Here is a 22,139-nt window from a genome sequence, read left to right as displayed (position 1 = left end):
TTTACAATGTTGTGTTAGTCTCAGGTGTACAGCAAAGTTATTCATTCAGTTATACATACATATATATCTTCTTTTTCAGATTTTTTTCCATTATAGGTTATTACAAAATATCTATGCTGTTTTTTTTATAGCTAGTGTCCCAGCCATAATAAAGTACTTATTTTCTCAGCTTCTAAGTTTTACAAAATCTGATTTTTTCCTACTATTTCTGCTTTTTCATTTGAATGATAGGGAGGGAAGGAAAGGCAGTTACATTTATTGAATGCCTGTGATATGCCAAGACACTGTATTGTTTTACCTAGTTTCTCTCATTTAATCCATTCAACCCTGTGAAGCCAATGGTGTCCCTATTTTATATATAAGGAACTGAAGTTTAAAGACGTTATTTTCTCACTCCATGTCACACAGCTAATAAAGTGGCAAAACCAGGTTCGGCTGATATTTCAATTTAAAGTCAGTATTTATTTTATATTAAGTTAGATAAAATGACATTTATATTATTGCTTGTGAATTTTAATATTCTTTTATGTCAACATGTGGTTTATGTGTAACATATATAACTTCTTATATTTAAAAGTAGCTGTGATATGTTTTATTTGATGATGGTTTTATTTATTTTTTTCTTTAAGCTGCTAGTCTGTGGGGTCCTTACAAAGACATTTGGCAAACTGTGGGAAATGCTCTTTGGAGAAGACAACCTGAAGCTGTCCACCTTCTTGACATGATTTTGAAGAAACACAAACCTGACTTCATCTCATTGTTCAGAAACCCAGTAGGAAATTTTCTTTTTTCTTCTTGGATTTGCTTTTTTTCTTTAAAGATTGAAGGAGCAAGTAAACTCTTCATGCATATAAATGAAATATGTTATTTGTTCTAGTCCATTAATTGAGGTTTTTTCCAAAAATGGAATTTTTCCTGGGAGCAATTATTAACTTCTTAATGTTCACCACAGAAGTTAGTAATTGTGTTTATCTCTAGCTAGGTGATATCTAAATAACACTTGACTAAGATTTAGACAGGTCAGTGTATTCCAGAAACATGAATCTCCTTAGAATTTCTGACTTATAGTTAATATATGTAAGCTTAGTAGGATTGATTATTTTATTCATTTCCAGGTACACTTCAACATTTTAACTCTTCACAATGTTATGTAGGGTGTGTTAGCTGAACTAATTAATTCTTACATATTGTTAGTTACTGCATCCTGATACACTTTTCAACCAGTAATAGAGTACTTCAGTGGAAGGAATTCGTATTTGGAAATTCCTTTCCCTTCTGTTTGAAAGTTTTTTTAATAGACTAACAAGACTATCTAAGAACTATTTATGGGTTTGTTTTATCAGAAAAGGCTCTTTGCTTCTTTGCTATTTTGCTTTTTTTAAAAAAAACTATTTTTTAGTAGAAAGAGCCATAGCCTGGGAACCACTTGAATTGAGTTCCGGTCTTGGCTCTACCACTAAAGAGCTGTATGACCACAGGCAAGTCACCTGACTTGGACATCAGTTTTCCCTTATGTTAGTAGAGGAGTTGGATTAATTGACTATATGGCCTTTTTCAAGGTTTAAATACCTTGATTTTGTGATCCATCAAGTGAATCATCCCTATACTCTATGTTATTTACACCAAGTAAGCCTTTTTGTGATTAAGACTACATTTTAAAATAACATATTAATAAACTATCATTAGCCCTACTAATTCAACAATTCATTTCCATTTCTTATTTCCCATTTGAAGACTTTATTGTTTTTATATTTATTAAATATATAATTGGCATTTTGTAGTTCAGAGTTTAACAGAAGTGGTTATTGAGAAGGTAATAATGGTATAAAAAGTTAAAGATGATATAAAATGTTACCTCGTAAGGTTCTAATTGTAGATTATCTGATAAGAAATACTCCTGTTTGTCATGTTACCAGGCTGCTTTATGAATAAACTTCTCTGGGTAACATTTTAATACCTTATGTCCATTATGCTATTTTCATTATGTGATCCTATTAATTTATTTTTATCATTGTAGCCAAAAAATGTTCAACAACATGAGAAGGTTCAGAAAGCCAGTACAGAGGGAGTTGCCATCCAGGGTCAACAAGGAACCCGACTTCTTCCTGAACAGCTCATTAAAGAGGCCTTTATCCTCAGTGACCTTTTTGATATTGGAGAATTGGCAGCTGTTGAACTTCTCCTTGCTGGTAGGTTGACATTTAACTGAATCTATGGTAAGGCAGGACATAAATATACAATTATTTACTTAAAATTTGGAATATTGTGTCATTTGGATTCCAGAATAGTTTCTAAGGATGTAGTTTATTTGATATTCAAAATATTTCCTTTTGTTTACCTTTGACCAGTGGGAAAGCTTTAGTTTAGTGATCAGAGTTGTTAAAGGAAATCTGTTTTAAGATCAACTTTTTCATGGTAATTGACTAGCAAAGAATAACTGGCTGCATCTCAGAAGTTTTATAGCACAAATCCATTACTGTCATATAATGAGTAAGAAGGGAAGGTCACTGCTCTTTTTAGGGGGCTGATTTAGATAATGGATAGGTAAAGAATAAGATAATTTCAATAATACTGAGTTCTAGGAAGAAAATAAAACAAGATAATGGGATATAGAGAGATGGGGCTGTGTTTTTGGGGGCGGGGGTTGGGGACTGTAAGTAAGGTATTTAGGGAAGGCCTCTCTGAGACTGGGGCATTTGACCTGAGACCTGCATGACAACAAGATGCCAGAGTTGTTGGGAAAAGATGTTCCAGGGAGAATGGACAGCTTGAGGTGAGAACAAAGGCATGCTGAAGGTTACAAAGACCACTGGCCGGAACATCAGGAACGAGGGGGAGAGTGAAGGAAGACAGGCCGGAGCAAGAGTTAGATTATAGTCTTGCAGGCCATAAAAATTATTTGGATTTCATTCTAATTGCAATGGGAAGTTGTTAGCAGAGGCTTTAAGCAGAAGAGTTACAGAATCTGGAATAACTGAAATTATTTCTCTGGCTGCTATTTAGAGAAGAAATTGAAATTTCCACAAAATATGCAGTTCATTGCAATTATAACAGAGGAACCATGGGAAGAAGCCAGGTAGAAATTTTAACTGGATGAAAATCTGATATGTCTAAAGATATCATGTGGCTACCAAAATCCTTTTTGACCTAAGGCTGCATTAAAAGAAGTGTGATATTGAGGGTGCCTAAAGTTGTTTTCCTATCCTGTAATGCAGATGTTAACTGGACATGCTAGTTTGAGTTTAACTCAAAATTTCATTTAACAAACATTTATTCTATGCATATTATGGGCTGGGCATTGTGTTAAGACTCTAGAGATATAAAGATGAATAAAACCTCAGCTAGAATAAAGGAGCTCATAGTCTAGTTATTGAGAAAGAAATGGAAAGCAGTAATTATGACACTGTAAGTGCATTAATGCAAGGTTTAGTGATGGTCCAGAGGAGAAGCATTTAAATTGACCTTGTATTGCACAGAGAAGTCCTCAAAGATCATGAGGCTTAAGGTAGTTGTTGAAAAATGAATAGGCATATGTCAGGTGGAATAGGTGTGCACTCAGGAGGACAAAGGGCGTCCAGGCAGAAGAAATCGCCTGTGCAGAGGTGTGAGGCAGTGACATGAATGTGGGGACCAGAAGGGAGTAGAGTGGAGGAGTGATTGGGCTAAGGGGGAAAAAAAGCCATAGAAAATGAAACTGAAACTGTAGGCAAGGTATTTTTGAAAAGACAAAGTAGAACTTATTTAAAGGAGAGCAGTTAAAAAGGCGAATAAAAGTTGAAACATAAGAAAGTGTTATTTAATTTTTAGAGAAGACTCTAGGGGCAGAAACTTCCAAATATTTGAAAGATTTCATGTGAAAGAGAATAAAACAACGAGTGGGTGTTTGAAGTAGAGGACCCTTAGAGCCCCTAAGAAATGTGATTTTTTTTGGACTGAACATAGACTTAGTGATTTTTGTCTCAGCCTAAACATGTGTTTATTTACTAAATTATTTCTCAACTTCCTTTTCTAGGAGAGCACCAACAGCCTCATTTTCCTGGCCTCACCAGAGGATTAGTAGCTGTTCTTTTATACTGGGATGGAAAGCGATGCATTGCAAATTCCCTGAAAGCCTTGATACAGTCTCGACGAGGAAAGACATGGACCCTTGAACTCAGGTCTGTTTGCATCTTAGGATTTCAGAGTTGTTTTTAATCAGAAATTGCTTAAAGAATAATAATTTTAGAATCAAAAATTTCTTCTTATTATACATTGAGTGATAAATACTCCCTTATTCTGCCAAGAATGATAGAACAGTTTAAACCTGCTTTATTTTGTTGACAAATAAAATGTAATTCAATTGCTTGTGGTTAGAAGTTTATTGAACTCAATGATATAGAAAGTATGAAAAGAGCTAGGTTATAACTCATCCTGGTTGTTTCTAGTAATGCAACATTATTGTCAAAAGAGCATTTTCTATATCCATGTGCTGAGGAATATAAACATTATTGCTCATCATAACTTTATTGATTTCTTTCCGTTACAGTCCAGAGCTGGTTTCCATGACAACACGGTTTACTGATGAGCTGATGGAGCAAGGGTTGACTTACAAAGTTCTTACTCTGGTGTCACAGATTGATGTGAATAATGAGTTTGAGAAACTACAGCGCGAGAGAGGTTTGGGCAGTGAAAAACATCGAAAAGAGGCAAGGGTTCAATGATATCAATTCATGGCTTGTCTGTGTCAAATCTTGGAGTCAGAAAAGTCACGTCTATGAGAAAATTCTACTAATAGAGTCATAGGAAAATTAAAAATGCATATTGAAGTGTGTAAGCAGTTGTGTCCACGAAACTGACTTGCACCTATTTCAGCTTCTTTCTAGTTGCTATTTGTCACACTAGCACATTTTCTGAATTGAGCTCTTTAAGAAATTAGTTGTCCTATAGAGGAGGTTGGAACTTAAGAATGAGAAATTAACAGTAGAATATGTTCAAAATTGCAGGGGTGAGATTTTTAGGGTCACTTTGGATTCAGATTCATTTATTTAGTTTGCTTTTACAATAGTTTACATTTTACAATAAGATCAGGCTTCACTGTAACTTACTTATACCTATAATCATTTTTATTTCTAGGTTTCTGATCTCATCAAGGAGTGCAGGCAGTCTCTGGCAGAAAGCCTTTTTGCCTGGGCTTGCCAATCACCTTTAGGCAAAGATGACACTCTGCTCCTTATTGGACATCTGGAAAGAGTGACAGTTGAGGCCAATGGCTCATTGGATGCAGTGAACCTGGCTCTTCTTATGGCACTTCTGTACTGCTTTGATATCAGCTTTATAGAACAAAGCACAGAGGAACGTGATGGTATTGGATTTTGTACCTGTTAATACATTTGTTTCCAAAAAATCAGATTTAATTGTGGAGATAACATTTAAGAAAGGTGATAGTTTAATAACTAAAATTAAAAATTGTATGTTTTATTCCCTTGTATATAATTCATCAATATTTGAATATTTAGATATAAGATCACATTTTTAAAGTAATTGCAACCATATTAGATGTTTCTAATGTCTTTGGGATTTGGGGATGGAAAATTGTTAAAGGATGTATGATATATGTTTGTGAGTTATGCATGCCTAATTTACCTAATTACTTGTTCCTTTACTATTTATTCACATTGTAAACCTTTCATGAAAACATTCTGAGGGAGGATGACTTTAATTTTCAGTACTATATCATCTTTGACTTTTTTTTCTTTGAAGGAGATAAAATTTCTCTTGGTAACCTTATAAAGTAACTGCTTAGAACTGAAGAGCTCAAAAATGATTCCCACAAAGGAAGATTATTGCCACTTAATGTCATAAATATTTATAGTTTTCCAACAATAATCTCCTGTCTGCTTTTGATTGTATCATCCTGGTCTCCTCTCATTCGGTATGTGAACAGGGTAGACATTTTCCACTCCTCTTAGGTGATCTTTAGCCACTAGGAAAGGCTTATTTAACACACAGCTACCCCTTATCTTCAATCAGCTTGTCACATAGTACATTGTGTGTCACATAGTAAGTGGCACCTGTATCGTATAGTCCTGCTGCCAGTTAATGCATTGATCAGCTTTCCTGCATTGAATGAAATGAAGCACATAATTAAGTAGATGTACGCTGTTTTAATGGAAGTTTGTAAGCTGGAATTTTTAAAAGCTAAATGGAATGAATGCCTGGAAAGTTTCATAGGCTAAGATGTAAGGTTTTTTACACTAGGTTGTGATGGTATTCAAGTAAAAACCAATGAAAGCAATATAAGGGACCTATGGGATAATATAAAGCGTGCCAACCTATGCATAATAGGGGTCCCAGAAGGAGAAGAAAGAGCAAAGGGGGTTGGAAAGATATTAATTTAGGGCCCTTATATTGATGAGTTCATTTTAGCTGTAGTTTGTTGATCACTGTTTATCTTTGTTAATAAATGGGAGAAGTGAGTTATTAATTCATGTATAATAGTATAGACAGGAACTTTAAAATATACAGGAAATTAAATAAAAAATGTGTTCTTCCTAGTTAAAGGTTGGGAACCACTGAGGTAGTTATTCACAAGATGACATCAAAAGGAAGTATAAGAAAATAATGGAGTAAAATAGATGAATTTATAGGTGGTCAGTGATATTTCCCATTATTTTGGTATTTAGTTGGAATCCTGTGCTTTGTTTGAAGTACTATAGTACTCTGATTTTCTGATTCTTAGACATTATTCCTGTATTTCAAAAGAGAGAATTTCTCTACTTTTTAGTAGAGTGGTCTATTTTTATTTTCAGATATGATTCATCAACTTCCACTGTTGACAGAGAGACAATACATTGCAACAATTCACTCTCGCCTTCAAGACTCACAGCCTTGGAAACTGCCTGGGCTGCAAGCCACTGTGAGACTTGCCTGGGCACTGGCATTGAGAGGGATATCTCAGCTACCTGATGTGACAGGTAATCTGATTGTAGGTCATTTTGTTATGAGAAATGTTGTATCAACATTTACTGGTATTTTGGAAAGGGTGTTTACCTTTGGCGTGTGTAAGCATGAGCCTAGCAAGATGCCTTAGAGCTGTGGTAAGTGAAACTTTGTATCCTGGCGGAATACAGACCTTTTCCTTTTTTCTTGTCTCCCCAAAGAAATTATTTGGAATGTTTTTTCCCTTTCTTACAGCTAGTAGAATTCTCTTAGCTTCTTTTTTTCCCTTAAGAGTTTTAAATTTGAAATGATGGTATAATAATACATTTTTTTAAATGTTTTTATTTTTGGTTTTGTTCAAACTAATTTCTCTCATATTGTGTCCAATTAAAAACTAGTATTATTTTTAAATACAGTATATTAGAAAGAAGATATTTCACTCAATCAATAATGGATGTGGAGTTCTGACTTGTAACTATTTTGTTAGCTGCTGTAGCATATCCTCTTCTGCTATTTACATTCTTGTAATTATCTTACTAAAAGTGGTTTAACAGGATGAGAACTATGATCTTATTGTCATTTAAAGCCCAAAGAACTGTCACTTCCATAGGTTTTTGTGGTAAATCTGGAAAGATTTTATTAAAGTTTATAGTCCACGTCAATGTTTTCTAGTCTTAGAGTGTCAACAAATTCTAATATCTTACCTGTTGTGTGATTTCAGAACATTTTGTTCACTAGTCTCGTGTTGTTCCCAAGTGGGCTGCAGAAAGCTCTCTTAGTGTTACAAGTTTTTCTTTCTTCAAGTGTTTTTTACATTACAGCTGATAGATGGCAAATTAGATACTTATATTCATGTACAAATTCTGTTTCTCAACTATACATCTTATTCATTTATAAGTCTTATTTCAGTACTTTTCTGGCATAAAATTACCCTATATACTTGTAAGTAACTTTGTGATAGTTAATCAGATTCATATACTATAGGTAACTGTACCATTGTCCTAGTCTTGAGAGGCATAGTAGAATATGCTATACTGAACAGTAGATAAGAATAGTCTAGAGATCCAGACCTGGTTTCAAGTACTAGATCTTTGGCTATTTAGTTACTTTAGTTTTACTTGCTCATACCCTTTTATAAGCTTGGAAATTAGGGGCATTATAATGAATATTTTAAACTATAAAATTTTTCTGTTAATTTATATTTTAAATTATTAGAAAAGATGAATAGCTTTTCTTATATTACAGAAATAGTCATTTCTTGAAACAATTCAGACAAGTTTTAACAATGATCTCAATTTTGAAAAATTAGTTCCTTTATAGGAACTTCTTTATAGACGTCTGGAAAATTTATCAAATAGGTTAATTACATTATTTTATAAAAATGTGTCTTGAATTTTACTAAACTTTCTAAAATTTTTATGTACTGTTTTGAGGAATTAAAGCTCAATTTACACTGAGATATTAATGCTCTTTATTAAGTAAGTAATCTTCAAGAAATAGTTCTTGAATTGATCATCTTGCAATTTTAATTCCAATATTTCTGAATTCAAGTGAAGGTTTGAAACTAATTATTTTTGTTATTTAATTAATATTAACTAATAATTTTAGTATTCATTATTAGTAGTCATAATAAAGAATTAAGAAACTATTTTGTTCTCAAGGAGTTTATATAGTATGGGTAGATATACAGGCTTTGTTTCAAAATGTAAAACAACACATAAACAAAAAAGAAAAAAACCAACCAGTCTCTTTTCCTCTGGTTGAGACTGTCCTGGCTTTTATCTATTCCTGATCCTTTTCTAGGCAATGAAAATCTACTTTAAGTAGCACAGAATGCATTTGGTCTCTATGACAGTCAAGCAGAGTAAGCTATTTAACAGTTCTTTTTCCAAAGCCAGATTACCATAAAATTACCTAGCAATTTTATATTTAAAATTTAAAAGAAGTAAACAGCAATGTAGTTTTTGATGATAGGACACAGCATCACCTATGACATACTTTACTGAAAAAATGCAATGTAATTGATTAAGCCTCTGTAGGTCAAACTATCAATTTTTAGTGTATCCAGAGAACAAAGGAATATGGTAATTATACCACTGGGATGCAATGCCAAACCACATTGTGGAAAATACTACAGGATAATAGGCTCAGTTTCTTCAGCAAATGAAGAGCAAGGGAAAAATGAAAAAGATGTTGGAGGAGCCTACAGTTCTGTCAGTTAATTGCAATGTGTAGCCCTTATTTGGATACTGATTCTAGCAAACAGATTGTACAAAAGATAAAAAGCAAAAAGACGAAACCAAAATCTTTTGTAACATTTATGGGACAATTGTAAATTTGACCACTGTCTAGATATTTAATATTGAGGAATTATTTTTTAAGATATAATGGTATCATGTGTATACGTGGTTTATTTTTTTCCTTTGGTTTTTAAGTATCTTTTTGAGTCATGTACTAAAATACTTAAGAGTGTAGTGTTAAATTGTCTGTGATTTGCTTCAATCTAATTTAGGTGGAGAGGGGGAATGCACGGAGATCTAGATTGAAATAAGATTAGCCATAAATGGATAGTATTGAAGCTAGGTAATGGGTATGTGGGGCTTCAGTATACTAGTTTTTTTTTTGGTATACTAGTTTTATCTATTTTTAGATCTCTGTTTGCACTTTTCCAAATACAAAGCTAAAAATATTACAGGTGGGCCACTTTGTCTTTAGATGAAGATTTAGTTTTTCAATTTTTGCTACTTGTTTACCGAATTAGTAGTTACTTAAGTGGTAATGTTTTTGGTCTTCACTTGTGGGCCGTGAAGACTTTTTCTGAGTGATCCAGTTCATTTCACTGAGATTAAAGCCTTTGTATCATTTTACTATGCTAATATTTTGATAATAGCTCCCTGACTACATCTGTGTTACATCATATGTCTCTTAGATATTTTTTTTGATTACTCTTTATGTTATTGTGAAGAGCACATGGTTTTCTTATACACTTTTTTCATAGTTCTTTGGGGTTTGTGAGTCAATTACAGTTATACACTGTCTTACTTTGTGTATAGCACATGCTAGAAGGTTGAGAAAAGATCTGAATTTTGAACCATCAACAATATTATGAGATATAATCTAGTTTAATAACTTTTTCTCTATGTGCTGTTTTTCTAAATATGTTTCTAGCTCTGGCTGAATTCACAGAAGCAGATGAAGCAATGGCAGAGCTTGCAATTGCTGACAATGTTTTCCTGTTCCTCACTGAGTCCGTAGTGGTGTCAGAAAACTTCTATCAGGAGGAATTTTATATACGTAGAATCCATAATCTCATCACAGATTTCCTGGCACTTATGCCAATGAAGGTAAGCGTAATAATGTAGGGTGCATAAAAAGTAGTAGAAGAATTTTATAAGATAATTTAAAATTGATCAATTAATCAACTGTGTTTTGGAAACTAATAAAATCTTTTATTACAGACTAACATTCAGCAGTAGTAGTTATGTTATGCCTTGTGAATGAGTTTGTGATTCATGAAAATGAAATAATATAAGACCCATTAACTGAGAATAAACTAAAAGGAAGAAACATTTGACATTGAGAATAGTTTATAATGAGAAAGTAATAAGCAAATGAAAATAGACTATTTGTAGAAAATTATTAACTCCATGCTACTCTGGGGAATCAATGCTAAGGCTTTTTATACATGAGTTTTTAAATGCTTTTTGTACATGATTTGGAAGAGGCATAGGGGAAAATCTCCAGTTTTGTAGATAATTGTTTAGACTCTTAATTGTAGTGTGAAAATGGACTTCCACATGGATACAGATAAATTAACGAATTTAAGAAACTAATGCAAAGTTTACTTTTATTCTTTCTTTTTTTTTTTTAAATAACAGGGTCCATGGGCCCTGCCCACCTCTGGTGAGATTATTTTTAAATAAAGCATTGGAGCTATAACTTTGATCCAAAAAAGTTTTCTTAGAGCCATTTCAGGCAGTTCTTACATAGTATACGTTCCATGTGCCATTTTGTGCCAAGGAAGCCATTGAAGTGGTGGCAGGAAATTAAAGAGGGAGTAAAGTCTTATAAAACTGACTTTTGTTTATGTGTGTTATAAAAAAGCATCCTAAGAGTCTACACTTGTAATACTGGTGTGTAGTTCTTTTTTTTTTTTTTTTTAATTTAAATCTATTAGAGGTTTTATTGGGACCACATTGAAATTAGACATTAACTTATAGAGACACAATGTATTCTTAAAATACTGAGTCTTCTATTCAAGGTAGTATAAGATGTGCAGTTCTGATACCATACCTGCTAAAAAACATAAAGCAGAGGGACCAAGTAATAAGCAATCAAGGAGTTGAATGCTTCCTCATGATATAATGGATCAGGTATTCATTGAGTTCCTCCTGTGCTCCAGATACCTATGCTAGGAGTTGTGAAGAAGACAAATGAATAGGAGACTCATTCCCTGCCAGCAGAGAATGTTTAAGCTAGTTGGCAAAATAAGATAAGATATACACAGAGAAATATAGGTAGTAACAGTAAGTAAATGACAAGTGTAGACAGTAAATTACAATGGATTTCTTAGGCTAAGGCTATCTCACTCAGGACTAAGCTAGTCAATGAGTGTTTATCAGATAACTTGAGCCTTCATCAGCTTTGAAGGACGTGATAGATTAACATCATAGAATTTTAGAATAGGAAGAAATCTTTCGTTTTACAGTTGTGTAAATGAAGCCCTAGAAAGGGTTAAGGCTTTAACTTTTTCCTAATTGTTAGCCCAGAAGGGAGTTTTATTATGGAAAGATAATGGTGATTTGGAAAAGATGAAGGCTGAGAGGAGTTCGAATAGACAAAGTCATAAATGGCTTGGATAGAGGGGACGGTGTAGCTCAAGTGGTAGAGCACATGCTTAGCATGCACAAGGTCCTGGGTTCAATCCCTAGTACCTCCTCTAAAAAATAAATGAACCTAATTACCTGCCCCCCAATAAACAAACAAACAAACGGCTTGGATAGAGTAAACAGTGAAGTTACTCTCACAATTCTGGGGTACTAGAGTTTTGTTAACAGATACAGTACTATTTAGGTTATCTATTTCTCCTTGAATGGACTTCGGTGGTTTGTGTCTGTCAGTGAATTTGTACATTTCATTCCAGTTATCAAATTGATTCAGCATAAAATTATTCCTAATATTCCTATATTAATACTTTTTATGTCTATATGATCTGTAGTGATATTTCTTTTTTCATCCCTAATATTAGTAGTTTGTGTCTTCTTTCTTTTTTCTTAACCTGGCTAGAGGTTTATCAATCTTATTGATCTCTCCAGTGAGCCAGCTGTTGGCTTCATTGATTTTCTTGTATTTTCTTTCACTATTACTAATTTCTGCTTCTGTTATTTTCTTCCTCTCTATTTGGGTTTTAACTTGCCCTTATCATTTCAGTTTTTTAAGGTGGAAGCTTAGGTTATTGATTGAAACTTTTCTTTTTTTCTAATGTAGACATTTAATGTTATAAATTTACCTGTAATTACTGCTTTAGCTTGTTTTATAACTAAGTATATAACCTATTTTGATAAATGTTCTATATGCATGTGAAAGGGATATATTGTTGCCGTTCTATGGAGTGTTCTTTAAATGTCAATTAGGTAAAGTTGGTTGATAATGTTATTTAAATTTACCATATTGTTACTGATTTTTTGTGTACTTGTTCTATTGTATATTCAGAGAAGAGTGTTGAAATCTCCAACAGTAATTGTGAATTTGTTTAGCTATGATTTCTTATGTCAGTTGACATTTAATTGACACACATTGTAAGGCAATGGTTCTTAACCCTAGTAGTCCTTCAGAATGTGTTTGGGAAATGAGTGGGGCTACTTTTGCTCTCGACATTGACTGTAGTGGTGGCATTGGTGGTAGGTAATTCCAGGGATGCTAAATGTCGTGTTAAGTTCAGGATTATCCATCCCAGTAAAGAAATGTTCTGCCCCAAATGTCAGTAATTGAGAAACACTGGTTAAAATCAACTTAACCTGTAGTGGAAAATACATTGAAGTTTTAAGATATAAATTATGGGTAATAATATTGCAATAAAATTCCTAACATATTTTTTCACATCATTAAAGTAGAATAGATATTTAAACAGTGTTTTTCTTTCATGTGATCACTTTTAGACAGTTGCCTGATTTGCTGATTTCATTATTATTAATCCATATAATAAATTTACATATAAACCATATATAATTAATAGGTGAAACAGTTGAGGAATCGGGCAGATGAAGATGCTCGAATGATTCACATGAGTATGCAGATGGGCAACGAACCACCCATTTCACTTAGAAGGGATCTGGAACACTTAATGCTCTTGGTAAGCCATTACATTGGATGGATTGTCATCTCCCTCCCTCCGTTTATGTTTTCAGTAACTTTGGAAGATTTCAGGTCTAATATCTTAAATATACAAATGAGTTCAATAAGAATGTAAATTTTTATTTGAAAGTAATTTGTAACTTATAGACGTTTTCCTACTGTCTTTGTTTACTCTTTGCAGATTGGTGAACTATATAAAAAGAACCCTTTTAATTTGGAGCTTGCGCTAGAATATTGGTGTCCCTCAGAGCCTCTTCAGACTTCCACTATCCTGGGTTCCTACCTTGGGGTGGCTCATCAGCGACCCCCTCAACGCCAGGTGAGCTTTTAGTTTTTCTACTTTCATACTCTGGGGTGGTGATTGGAAATCTTAAAGACATGAAAAACGATATTTCCTGATGTTATTGCTATTAACAGAAATGAATAGTATTATAACCTTTAGACATTTACACTTTATTTAAGGAAATTGAAACTCTTAAATTGAAGATCTGATCATTTTGGGGTTTATATAGTCAGCCCTTGTATGCATTGAATCATAAAGACACAAAAAGGTGTCTAGTTTCTTTATAAGTCACTAATTTGGACTTTGTTAGTATTTATTAGCTTCTGTCTGTCCTATATAGGCATACAATGACCAATGTACGTCATTCTTAGCAAGGTAGGGAAGATAGGGGAGGCACAAATACTAAAGGAAAAGGCCTAGAAGTTATAATTAATGACAAAATGCCTATGAGTCAGTAGATAATATAGGAAAAAGTCCATTTTCTATCCTGTATTAACTAAAGTTTGATATGCAGCAACAAATAAGATGGATTGCCATATCTGTCATCATCTTTTTGGGATTTTCTATTCTAGATGCTTTCATACCATATAATATAATTTCATTTATGCTAGAGTTGAAGATCAGACCCCTCCCCTCCTTTTACTGTATTTCTTACATTTATTGTTCTACTTTTTTCCCCATTTAAAAAATGTTTTGGAGAGGATTTACTAAAAAATTTTAAAGATTAAAAAAACTTTCCATTATGAAAGTTTTCAAACATATGGAAGAGAATAATTATAATGAATACCAACATATCTATTTAATAGCTGTTAACATCTTGCCATGTTTACTTCTCTTGTTACTTCTACTGCTTTTATTTTGCTGGGGTATTTTAAAGTAAATTATAGACAGCATGGCATTTTACCTCTCATGGGTTACTATCTCTTAAAAATAAGGATATTTTTCTTCATAATCACAAAACCATTGTCATTGTTAAACCTAACAGACTTGACAATTTTCCAGAGATCTGTAACATTTTCAGTGCTGAGTTCCAACTAATAAGTCTGAATGTTTTGTTATTGATAATAGATTTAAGGCATAAGCAAGAGTAAAGAGAAAACTAAGAAGTGAACTTACAGAAGTGTAGGAACATGATACAGGCAAGAACACAAAATAGAGTATGTGTAGGTTACCATCAAAAATTCTCTCAGGTTCCTAAATATACTAGATTTGACTAGGATTTGGGAACTCTGGGTTCTAAATATGTCTTTGAATTTGCTGATTAATTTTAGATAAGTAAATTTCTTTTAATTCTTTTATATATTTAGAAAGTGAACAGTCTTATGTTTTGTAACATTGAGATGTTTTGAAAAAATGTACTTTATGTTCATAAAGATATTCTATAATTGCATTAAATTGCTAATGACAAAGTTGAAAATGTAATTTTTCATAAATAGAATACCAGATTATTTTGCTTTGGGGGGTTTTAAATGAGAGTACTTAATTTGTTTTAGTGCATACATAGTCTTTATTAGCTACTCCATGTTGGCTTAAAGTTAAGGTATGCTTTATGTAAACTATTGGCTTTTTCCTATTTCAGGTTGTCTTGTCCAAATTTGTTAGGCAAATGGGTGACCTGTTGCCTCCAACTATTTATATTCCTTATTTGAAAATGCTTCAGGGATTGGCCAGTGGGCCCCAGTGTGCCCACTACTGTTTTAGCCTGCTCAAAGTCAATGGCAGCAGTCATGGTAAGAAAAATCTGAATGTTCTCTGAGCTTGTTGTGACGTTCTTGAGTTCAGTATCCATGTACCTAGTAAAGCATATTATGCTAGGCATATGCATTATTTTTGTAATGGAGAGAAGCACACTGCTGGCTCTATGTAGATGATGCCTTGATTATGGTCTCACAGATTGGGGAATTTTACCATTTGCTTTGTAAAATACAGTTCAGTTTAAGAAATCAGAATTGATATAAATTTTCAAGAACACATCTGGTGCTCAAAGCAAAATATATACCCTTGCTACATAAGTTTGATTTCTTTAGTTTATCTTCATAAGTCCTTGTTTTCTAAATTTCTGTGCTTACAGTTTTTCTGTCAACCTTCTCCCAGTTTCCTCATTAAATTTTCAGACTTGAGTCTGGTTAAACCAAAAATACTATAAAAGGGAAAAGAAAGAAATATATATTAAACATCTCTGTTAGGTAGATATTATTACTTTAATTTTCACATGTGAGGAATCCGGTTTAGAGAAGTTAAGTAATTTACTGAAGGTCATAGGTAATAGGGGAACCATGATCGGAGCTGAGATCTGTCTGGCTCCAAGACGGTGTTTTGGCTATTCTGTCAAGGCATGCTTATATTGTCTGCTAGACTTTTGGTCTCAGTGTTTGGTATGTAACGGAGTAGTGTAGTTTACAAATCTAGATCACAGTTATCTCTTTCTTTGGGAATTTAAGCTCAACATTTTGGAACTACTCATGACATGAGTTATATGACAACACAGAGTACTGGCCTGGAAATGAAGTAGGTTAACTGACATCCAAAGTAATTTACTTTTGCCTTTATATGGGCACCACCCAATCTTAAGTCTCAAAGAATTAATCCAGAGTTGTAGTTTACAGAGGGTTTCTAACTCATTTTCAACGTACTACTTATCTAGGACAAAGGCAAACAAAGTTTATTGTTTTAAATTTATTGTCTCCCTCCATTTCCAAGCAACTGCTTAGACACTTTTGAAAAGAAGTTCTGTGCTGTGTTTCTTTACAGGTGAAAATATTCAGGGAGCAGGTGGCAGTCCTGTTTCCTGGGAACATTTTTTTCATTCCTTAATGCTTTACCATGAACACCTCCGGAAGGATCTTCCAAGTGCAGATAGTGTCCAATACCGTCACCTTCCTTCACGTGGCATCACTCAGAAGGAGCAAGATGGATTGATTGCTTTTTTACAGCTCACATCTACCATCATTACTTGGGTAGGTAACCCATCCGCAGCATGTGAGAACATAATTTTATTTGTATTCTAGCACAGTGGCATTTTAAGGAGCCCCCAAGTTTTCTTGTTATGCTTAAAGTGTATGAATGGTAAATTTAGCATGTGTAAAGCATTCTGTTCTTAAGCTCTTTGTTTCTTCATGTAGAGGGTGTCATTATGATAACCCCTGCTTATTCCAGTAAGCTTATATTAAAATAATAACCTAAGCCCAAATGAAAATAGAAGGGCAAATAAGAGTCAGTTGTTCAATACACATCCTTTTAGAAGGTTTCCTAACATAGGTATGGATATATATGTGTTAGTGTGTATAAAGAATATTTTTAATTAAAAAGAAAATATTTACTCAATCTTTTTTTCTTTCCTTACACCAAACCATTTTACCTGCCACTAGCAAATGAATTTTTGTAAAAACATTATTATCATTATATAATTTCCCTGCTCAGAAATCTCTTCTAGTTATTTTTTTATTGAAGTATATTTGATGTACAATATTATATAAGTTACAGGTGTACTGTATAGTGATTTACAATTTTTAAAGGTTATACTCCATTTTTAGTTGTTATAGAATTTTGGCTAATATTCCCCATGTTGTACAATATATCCTTGTAGCTTATTTTATACATAATAGTTTGTACCTGTTAATCCCTTACCCCTGTATTGCCCCCCCTTCCCTCTTCCCATTGGAAACCACTAATTTGTTCTCTGTATCTATGAGTCTGTTCTTTTTGTTAATATTCACCAATTTGTTGTTCCACATATAAGTGATATACAGTATTTGTCTTTTTCTGTCTGACTTATTTCACTTAGCATGTAATACCCTCCAAGTCCATTCATGCTGTTGCAAATGGCAAAATTCCACTCTTTTTTATGGCTGAGTAATATTGCAGTGTGTGCGCGTGCGTGCGTGTGTGTGTGTGTGTGTGTGTGTATCACATTTTCTTAATCCATTAATCTGTTGATGGACACTTAGGTTGCTTCCATGTCTTAGCTATAGTAAATAATGCTGCTATGAACATGGGAGGTTCATGTATCTTTTGGAATTAGTGTTTTTGTTTTTTTCAGATATATACCCAGGATATATTGCTAGGTCATATGGTAGTTCTAATTTTAGTTTTATGAAGCACCTCCATGCTGTTTTCCACAGTGTCTGCACCAATTCACATGCCCACCAACAGTGTACAAGGGTTCTCTTTTTTCTACATCTTTGCCAACATTTGTTATTTATGTTCTTTTTGATGATAGCTATTCTGACGGGTGTAAGGTGGTATCTAATAGTGGTTTTGATTTGTGTTTCCCTGATAATTGGCAATGTTGAGCATCTTTTCATGTGCCTGTTGGCCATCTGAATGTCCTCTCTGGAGAAATGTCTGTTCAGGTCTTCTGCCTATTTTTTAAACGGGCTGTTTATTTATTTATTTTTTTTGATGTTGAGTTGTACGAACTGTTTATACCTTTTGGATATTAACCCCTTATGGGTCATGTCATTTGCAAGTATCTTCTCCCATTCAGTAGGTTGCTTTTCTGTTATGTTGATGGTTTCCTTTGCTATGCAAAAGCTTTTAAGTCACATCTGTTCTTCTAGTTGTTTATATTGTTCAAAGCTAAGTTCTTCAGTCTGATATTCTCTCTGAAGGATAGATACAGTGTCTTCTAACTTTTTGGTTTTAATAATGCTTTAACATTGTTGAAAAATCAAAACATAAAGTGTATAATTATTTCTCATTGAATTAAAATGGAGTGATACTTGATGCTATGTGTGTATTTCCATTTTTTTTCCTTAGAAAAAGACAAGGTATTTTATTCATTGATATATTACATTATAGTACAATATATTACATTGTTCCAGAAAGGATTTCAAATGCCTAGGTAAGATTTATGTGACCCTGGCAGACTGTTTATCTTTTTTTGTATGAATTATTTTCCGTTGTTAGAGCTGTAAAAGTAACTCTACAAAGGCTGTTTTTCCTCCATGTTTTACATTGTCTGGGCTGGTGATCTGGTTTGATCTCTTGGTAGAATTCAGGCATTTGCCATGGGCTTATCTTTGTTTTAGGATGTCTTAAGCCTGTGAATACTCAGTATAAGTGTTAGCAATCTAGCTGATTGCTGGTCATTTTTCTTAGCTTTTAAAGATGGAAAGTCTCTTATTCTTTTTGTATTCTGTTCTTAGAGTGAAAATGCTCGTTTGGCACTCTGTGAACATCCTCAGTGGACCCCGGTGGTCGTGATTCTGGGACTCCTGCAGTGCAGCATCCCTCCTATACTAAAGGCTGAACTACTGAAGACACTTGCAGCATTTGGGAAATCTCCTGAAATCGCTGCTTCCCTCTGGCAGTCACTGGAATACACTCAGGTAGTGTTACAATCTTTCTTACTTACATTTTTACAGTTTGAAAAGTGAGGTTTCATAATGTATAAGCAAGCACATCCAATTTGAAACTTATAGTATACCATGAACTTCCCAGATAGGGAGTTAGGATTTGGTACCAAGCATAACATCAGAAACTAATAGGCTTGGGTTTTTCTCTTGGATCAGTTCACAACTTCACTGGGTTGCTGGAGACTGGCTCTTCTCTTAAGACTTTGTTTCCCGTTGTCTGTAAGATTAAAAAATGGACAGAATTCCTCAACTCTGTCTTTGAGACTTAGCTGATATAAGCCTTCAGAAGTCATCTGTACTCAGTAAACGTGGGGAATGCCTATTTTTCCTTTTTGCTAGTTCCTTCTGTGCCCTTTATGTCCCAAAGCAGATGAGTGAAGTGTCTCTATCAACTCTTACTTCTTTAGATGTAAGCCCTATTGGAATTGTTCTGTTGAGACAGTTATTCGATATGTGGTAAAGAGAAAAAGGAAAATGAGAATGTGTTCTATAGAGAAACTTGTAGGAAAATGGTTAGGTGAAATACGAGTTTGTCTTAGAAGTAATACAACATAGGGAGCCTGTGCTTCTAACACACTGGTGGAAGCAGCTGTTATGAAGCAGCATTCTAGTTATTTTCTAACGTATGTGTCCAGAAGATGTTAGTGAGAGTTATCAAAACAAAAGTTAAGGGAATGGGTGTGTCCTGAGAGGCTGAGTCACTTTTAGTTTAGTATTGATACTTCATTTTTTCATTCATGAGTGTGTCAGTGCTTATCATTGTCCTAAATGCTTAGTGCTTCTTAATACCTAAGATGGAGTGTGATTGGGTTTAGACATTTTTATCCTTAGAGTAAGACTTTTTTCAAAAAAGGATTACACCTAATACTATATTCTCAATTTGCAAGAGATTAAGTAACATGACGTTAAGTATGATTAATTATACCATAGACTATTTATGCCTCTAGCAAGATCAGGACAGAACTTCTTAACTCAAAACTTCTGCCCACATAAGAAACCTGTTTTTAACAAATTTACTTCTTGGTTTTCCGGTGCCAATAGTAGACCTGGTTGTAAAGGACCAGTGTCATAAGCACTGGTGAGATTTCATCCCATAAATTCTTTCAAGATTCATTCCTAGAATATCTGGGAGGAAATTTGCTGAAAACATATCTTGTGTGCACTTAGAAATTACCACTTTTCTGAAGTCTAGGTAATTGAAAGTTTTCCCTGGTGCTGGATGCAATTGCTAATGAAAGTTCATCAGAGACTTCTCAGTTGTCATTTCTGATTGACATTTTAAGATGTATGGATGTGGTGGGTGAGCTGTATGACTGTTATTGCAAAGCTGCTACTTTCACTGATAAATGAGGACTGATCCTAACATTTAATTCTTATTATTTTAAGATACTGCAGACTGTAAGGGTTCCAAGCCAGAGGCAAGCTATTGGTATTGAGGTAAAGTTTTCCTTTTAGCTTTAAATGCTATATTCATACATTCACATGATAAAAAGACTAAGAAAAAAAAATTCTTACCTTATGGAGTTCTATAATTTTCAAATTTAACATATTTTCATTTGAGGGTTTTCTGTGTTGAAATGGAGAAACTTTTTATGAAAGGAACCAAAATACTTTGGGCTTCAGAGTTGGAAAAGTATATTAGATGGTAGCCATCCAAACTGAAAATTTGGTTTGAACTCAATTTAATTAGGTTACTTTAGTCAACCTAAAGTGGGAATTTACTTGTTTTAGTCTCTTCTTCTCATACTCCCTTCCTCTTTTTTGAAGAAACCCTTAAGATTTCTATTTGTAACTTTTGTGTCTTTACCTGTAAATGAAAAATGGTAATATCAGTATGGGTCTTTGGGTGTGATATTATACTAATATTAATGAGTTAATGTTTGAAAAATGCTTTGCACTATATTACAGCTGATGGTTTTATATTACTGAAATTTATTTATTCATTCATTCATTCATTCATTTATTTTGGAAGGTGGAACTAAATGAAATAGAATCCCGGTGTGAAGAATACCCGTTGACTCGCGCCTTTTGCCAGCTAATTAGTACCCTGGTGGAGAGCTCCTTTCCTTCTAATTTGGGTGCTGGACTGCGGCCCCCTGGCTTTGACCCGTATTTGCAATTCCTTAGAGATTCTGTGTTTCTCCGATTCCGTACGAGAGCTTACCGGAGAGCAGCTGAAAAGGTTATGTTCAGAGAAAAACTTTTGTCTCCTTATTCATTTATTGCTCCTTTTTCTTTTATTTAAAGGCATTAGATGCTATAAATTCACTTTAGCTTTTAAAAACTAGTAAAATTCATGTTCTTTTACTGACACATCCATGATCCAGTTGGTTTATTTGTATTAGAAAATAAATTTGGGCATTAAAACCAAAGCATTGACTTTTTAGTGATCAGCAGTTTAACTGATATGAATTCATAGTTACTCAGATCCTTAATTGAACAAATTTTGACCAAAATTGAATGAAAAGTTGTATACTTTTGGCAGTTCAAAACACAGTATCCTTTATCGGGATGATTTAGGTTAGGGATTGAAATAAGTTTACACGTGCACAGCAATTTCTATTGATTAGTAGCACTTCTGGATTGTAGAGTCTTGGCTTAGTGGGAAGTGAGTATTGTAGCTCAATAGGTGTGTTTGCCATGGGTAGAGGCTGAAGGAGCACTGACATTTATGCACATAATTGCTCTGGTTGCAACACATATGTAACTGAGCTTACTGTATGTATCATCTTATGTCATTCTAATGTTACTGTGAGGCAGGTACTATTAATATTCCCATTTTACAGATGGAGGCTTAGCAAGGTTAAGGAACTTGCCTAAGGTCCAGGACCAAGATTTGAACCTAGGACTCTGATTCCAGATCCAAGCTCATAACCACTAAGCTATGTAAGAGACCCTTCCAGGTTCTGATGTAATTACTTTAGTTTATAATACTGTATATTGATTCACAGAGTACCCTTGGATGTATGCAGTGTCATTTCTGCTTTATTTTTATAGTTTGCTGTTTTTGAACCTGTTGGGTTTACTTGTTGTATTAGTGATGATAAAATAATTGAGTTCATGCTAATTTGGGTCAATTAGGAAAATATAGAAAAATATGAGAAGAAATTATATCTCCTGTAATCCTGTTGCCAAAGGAAAGATAACCACTTCTATTCTTTTTCCTTTGCATTTCTACTTAAATAGAGAGAATTAGCTACATTAGCTTGTATCCCTTTTTAACCACT

General features: G+C 33.8%; 1 protein-coding gene across 1 annotated transcript in view; it reads left to right on the top strand.

The window, feature by feature from the left end:
- The window catches only part of NUP205 (nucleoporin 205), a 65,238-nt gene that overhangs the window by 5,937 nt on the left and 37,162 nt on the right, over positions 1–22,139 (top strand). Inside the window, exons 2-15 of the mRNA XM_045511004.2 lie at positions 630–772; positions 2,018–2,189; positions 4,013–4,157; positions 4,526–4,685; positions 5,113–5,341; positions 6,789–6,953; positions 10,087–10,262; positions 13,154–13,270; positions 13,454–13,591; positions 15,135–15,285; positions 16,307–16,512; positions 18,703–18,885; positions 20,299–20,349; positions 20,885–21,094. Coding sequence (XP_045366960.2) covers positions 630–772; positions 2,018–2,189; positions 4,013–4,157; positions 4,526–4,685; positions 5,113–5,341; positions 6,789–6,953; positions 10,087–10,262; positions 13,154–13,270; positions 13,454–13,591; positions 15,135–15,285; positions 16,307–16,512; positions 18,703–18,885; positions 20,299–20,349; positions 20,885–21,094 — 2,246 coding nt within the window. The remainder of the gene's footprint in view (positions 1–629; positions 773–2,017; positions 2,190–4,012; positions 4,158–4,525; positions 4,686–5,112; positions 5,342–6,788; positions 6,954–10,086; positions 10,263–13,153; positions 13,271–13,453; positions 13,592–15,134; positions 15,286–16,306; positions 16,513–18,702; positions 18,886–20,298; positions 20,350–20,884; positions 21,095–22,139) is intronic.

The sequence above is a fragment of the Camelus bactrianus genome, chromosome 7 (genome assembly GCF_048773025.1).
Source record: "Camelus bactrianus isolate YW-2024 breed Bactrian camel chromosome 7, ASM4877302v1, whole genome shotgun sequence".
NCBI classification, from domain to species: Eukaryota; Metazoa; Chordata; class Mammalia; order Artiodactyla; family Camelidae; genus Camelus; species Camelus bactrianus.
The sequence above is the reverse complement of the archived record's forward strand: the minus strand, read 5'-3'. Positions and strand labels throughout refer to the sequence as shown.